At 41.9% G+C, this 5,152-nt stretch overlaps 1 protein-coding gene across 1 annotated transcript; it reads left to right on the top strand.

Moving 5' to 3' along the window:
- The first annotated feature begins 968 nt into the window (after nt 1-968).
- LOC103397049 (bone morphogenetic protein 10-like) lies at nt 969-4,589 on the top strand. The gene is given in 3 exon segments (XM_008335300.2): nt 969-1,121; nt 1,123-1,432; nt 1,957-4,589. Coding segments are annotated over 3 exon segments (1,437 nt in total). The 5' UTR covers nt 969-1,008; the 3' UTR covers nt 2,971-4,589.
- Nucleotides 4,590-5,152: the final 563 nt, after the last annotated feature.

Genomic DNA, 5,152 nt, shown 5'->3' with positions numbered 1-5,152 from the left:
GAAAGGTGTTATGTCATTGGGGTATTGAAATGCAGATTTATTTTATGTTTTCATTATGATCTGTCCAGACATTGAAAATCAATCTAGAAAGGGTTTGTTCAGCAGACCAAAGAAGGAGTTTGTTAAATGAACAAAAGTGATAACTGCTTCTCTCTGCTCTTTATGAGCTACTTCAAATGTTTCCAAACTCACTGTGAAGCTCAGCGTCTTTCATTCAACACCATTAAGGCTTCACACCTCGTTGCATTCCAATTCCATTCGGTCATTTGATGTCTAATAGATATATCCTGTTACTGTCGACACTATCAACAGACCCTTTGGTGTATTTTGTCAGAAAGAAATGGTGAATTGAGCCCAGACAGTGTCTCAAAAACTCCACCATTTACAAAGATAATAAACAAATGAAGTATATCAGCTCCGAGCACCCACCCAAACAAAAAATGCTTCCACAAGGAAGAGGCTACAGGACATGTTTACGAAGTCCTCATTAAGGAAGTTGTGAGATAACACGCGCTCGTGCATCACATGGAAACTGAAGATGTGCATGCCCTCACACACACCAGCAAAGAGGCCATACACACTTAGTAATGTAGAGCCCACCATATCATAGATAAGGGACAGAGAGAAAGCTGGGAAGACCAGAGCAGAACAGGCAGAAGAAGACAGAGACTGACTGCGGACTGGACGCAACAGAGATGACTCGGACAGACAAAGTTAAGTTTCAGACACTTAGTCACTGGAGCTGCAGAGGTGTTGTCCAGGACATCAGTTGTGCATGTGAATGAATGCTGTGAAATCTGAGAGCATCAGGATTACCCTCCTGCAGAGAGACTCCCACTGGTCAGTGCAAGGGTCAACAGAACCACCAAGAACCGACCAGAACTTTCTTTGGTTGCAGATGAAGTGAAGCCTGTTGCACGAACACCAATAAACGGGCGCTAACGAGATAGAAGCCTGTTGCACGAACACCAATAAACAGGCGCTAACGAGATAACTGCAGTTTTTCTCATGGCGAGCATTTGGGTTTCTGAACCCAGAACCATCTGCAGCTCCAAGACACAGCTCCTGCTGTTATCCATCCTGCTACTTCAGGAACTCTTCTGTGGCAGGAGCAGTCCCATCTCCAGCCCCAGGGCTTGACGATGGACACAGAGGGGTGGTGGATCCATCGTTGCTGGAGCAGGATAATAACGTAGACATGCAGAGTCTGCTGGAGAACTTGAAGGGACAATTTCTGCAGACTTTCAACCTCTCAGGTTCGGGTCCTTCACTGTCTCCTGGAAACTTGAGAGAGGAGCCACCTGAGTACATGATGGAGCTCTACAACCACTTTGCTAATGACCACAATGCAATGCCTTCTGCCAGCATCATCCGCAGCTTTAAAAATGAAGGTAAGGCTCGTTTGTTTATTGAGGGGCTAATGGGTCAAAGGTTAAAAACAAATTCTTTACATCACTTACGTTAAAAAAAACAATGTTTTGGATGAATAAAAATGAGAGTAACGGCTTTGGGGTCCATTTTTCTAGTCAACATTTCTGTTAGTTTCAGAATGACACTGATTTCATATTCAAATCTTGGATTTTTCTTCCTCAGTACATTATATTTGAAATGGTTTTGGTGTTGTGACCATCCATCCATCCATCCATTTTCATCCGCTTATCCGTTACCGGGTCGCGGGGGCAGCAGTCGCCACCCAAATCACATTGCACCGTACCAACCCCCCTGAACCTTCCTGCGGGTGGTGAGTCCACTGGAAGGTACCAACTGCCCTAACCGGGATTCGAACTTGCCCAGGAGGTGAACCCTGGGGTTCCACACCAATGACAGAGACATTGCCTCTGGGCCAAAGCGCCACTTGGTGTTGTGACCTAAGTTGAAATCTTTATCTAAATACATTTTGTATACCATGATACTATACAAAAATGTACTTTGACTACTTGTTTTCTTTTTTTTTTTCGTCACCCCCTCCTCTTCAATGTCTCAGTCGCTCACCATGAACGCATCACCGCAGCAGAACTCCGCATCTACACCCTGGTCCAGACTGACTGCCACCTTTACGCAGGGATTGACCGCAAGGTCACAATTTATGAAATCGAATCGAATGGGCAGGCAGACTATGTGACAAATGATAACATAACTGGAATAGATGTGTTCAGAAGAGAAGGAGAGCAGATGAAGTGGGTGGAGTTGGCATCACGACAGGTTTATGGTACTGATAACGGGTGGCAGGCCTTCGATCTCACTGCCGCTGTGCAACGCTGGCACAATTCTGACGGGGTCACCACGCACCGGTTAGAAGTGCATATTGCCAGCATGTCTGATGATGGTGTTCAAAATATGTTAGAGGACAACAAAAACAGGCATCCACCTGTAGGGGACATGAAGGTTGATACTAGACCTGAGGAGAAACACAAACCCCTGCTCATTGTTTTCTTAGACGATCAGAGCAGCGACCACCGGCATGACAAGTGTGAGCTGAATGAGATGATTGACCATGAAACCTCAAACATAGTTCTGCAGAATAACATAGGGATGGGTGATTGGAGTGATGAGGGAAGAGAACAATCTGAGCCTGATGAAGAGGATCTCATTCAGATGCGGTCCAATCTCATCTTTGACTCAACGTCACGCATCCGTCGCAATGCCAAAGTCAACCACTGCAAAAAACAGTCTCTATATGTAGAGTTCAAAGATATTGGCTGGGATAGTTGGATCCTAGCCCCTCCTGGCTACGACGCCTATGAGTGCACTGGCGTTTGCTCTTTTCCACTCACAAAGCATGTCACACCAACCAAACATGCCATTGTTCAGACGTTGGTCAACATAAACAGTCCTCAAAAAGCAGCACGAGCTTGTTGTGTGCCCACAAAGCTAGACCCTATCTCCCTGCTCTACCTGGACGAGACAGGTGTGGTCACCTATAAGTACAAGTTTGAAGGCATGGTGGTCGCTGAGTGTGACTGCAGATAGTCCCTGCTCTGAGACGGAACTAAACTTATCGTAAGGTCTTATCGACGCAGAGGAAAGGCACTGAAAAAAACAATAAGCTGGAAGAGGAGGACAGAATGTCTTTGACAAAATGGCATGACTATTGTTCGTCCCAGTTCGTGCAAGCATGTGTGGACAAACAAGACTCACTAAAGACACTGCTCACCTTTATGCCAATATAGACAGTGGAGAGACAACATGTCACTGACCTACAGTCTGCATGTTGCCAAAAGTGACACCAACAAGAGCAAAAAGGAACAAGATTTTCCAAGGACTCAACCAAGTACATGATCTGTCTAGGAAGCCTTGTGGGAACTTACAGGCCAACACTTCCCCTCCCTCCACTTCCCCTACCTCCACTTCCCCCCTGACATCTGTCTTCCTTTCCACTTATCTCTGGACTCCCCACTCGATGCAAACACTAATCAGCACTTCATGTGTCCTGGTGCAGGAAAATGACCTCCCAGAAGCAACCTGACAAGACATGAACTTTACAGGCCCCGCTCCTGCCTCCTGCAGACCCCTGATACGTAAGTGCTGTGTGGGGGTTGTGGTGGTGGCATGGTTATCTCTCCCATAGTCTGTTTCCAACGTCACATGCCTTTCTTCAACTCCCTGGAGCTGGAATGATAGCAAGGTGTTGGAGAGTAAGACACATGAGAAACATGTGAGACAACTACTTTAGTTGGAGAACTGGATGCCATTCTGCACATACTTTGACTGCTTGGACTCAAGGGGGTCTATGACAGGTGGGGGGGGTCCACATTCCTAGGTAAAAATGTTTACTGACCCATTTTCATGTACACCATCCTAAGCTATAGGTCATACATCACTTTTATGTAGAAATGTCCTTTACAGAACATTAGCTTCTGTAAGCTAATACCAAGTGTGAAAACAGGGGCCCAGTCTCAAATTTCTGTGACCGCACCTCCCCAAGAAAATGCCAATATTTTCTTATGTTGTTAGCCTTTTGATACCTCTGCTGCTTGTGTCAAATAAAACACTATTTATTGTTCTAACTTATTGATTTTTACAACAGAGTAGATATATAAGAATATGCATATGTAAATTTGATATAAATATAACTTTTTTCTTGTGTAATCATGACAATGCATTTGCAGCATAATGTGATTTGTTGTTGGGAAGAGAAATGGTAACAGTTTTTAAAGGCATAAAGAATAAGTACCTGGTTAAAAAAATAAAAGTTGCCTTTTGTCTAAACAGTGAGTGATTAACTCCTGTTTTATTGTAACTAAGAAGGAGGATCGTTTCATACAAAAACATACCAATCATTACTGAAGCATCAAGCTGACTTTTTGTTTATTTAACTCTATGCCATTTATAAATTTCATTACTAGATGCTGCTATTAAAAAAGAAAAACTTAGGTCTATCGCATCAGTGCTGTGAAAACTGGCCGCTTTTATATAAGCTGTTGAAAACACTTTGTTATATCCCAATACTTTAATAGTCTAACCAAAACATAATCCCTTTGTAAAATGTTTTAACTTTAAAACTTGTATTTCAAAGGCCAAAAAATAAGTAAAATACACCAAGAAATAATCTTTAAAAAATGTAGTTCTTTACCATGAAAAATACAGTAACACGCTTGAAAAGTTAGAACAGATTCAAAAGGCTATACGAACAACTGGACTGAAGTTCTATTTTTCTTATTAATATATATCTAATTATTTGGATCAGTGGACGTTTCACATCCTTTCTTTAAGCCATGGTACAAATTAAGGTTGGAAAAATTCCATGCAAATACAAAAAATGTTCTTAAAGTAAATAAATTTCAATTTACTCACAGTTTACTCACTCAATGTGAAACCTGGCACTGTTTTGTTAAACACAATGCTTATATACTCGCAGGCAGAGTTGGGCACATTACTTTTAAAAGTAGTTAGTTACGGTTACTAGTAACTTTTTCCACAAAGTAATTGAGTTAGTAAATGAGTTACTACATGACAGAAATACCTAGTTACCACAGAAAGTAACTATTACATTACTTTTAAGTTGTAATATGTCTAAGAATTACATTTTTTTTCTAATTGGGTTAAACTGACTGAGTTTGTTAATACTATACTAAAAAAAACTCTTAAAAATGTGTCCATGTCCATTTTGTTGTTAATATTCTGAAAAAATGTACTTTTTTTAGTACAACTT

Source organism: Cynoglossus semilaevis, chromosome W, assembly GCF_000523025.1.
Source record: "Cynoglossus semilaevis isolate Cse_v1.0 chromosome W, Cse_v1.0, whole genome shotgun sequence".
NCBI classification, from domain to species: Eukaryota; Metazoa; Chordata; class Actinopteri; order Pleuronectiformes; family Cynoglossidae; genus Cynoglossus; species Cynoglossus semilaevis.
The sequence above is the reverse complement of the archived record's forward strand: the minus strand, read 5'-3'. Positions and strand labels throughout refer to the sequence as shown.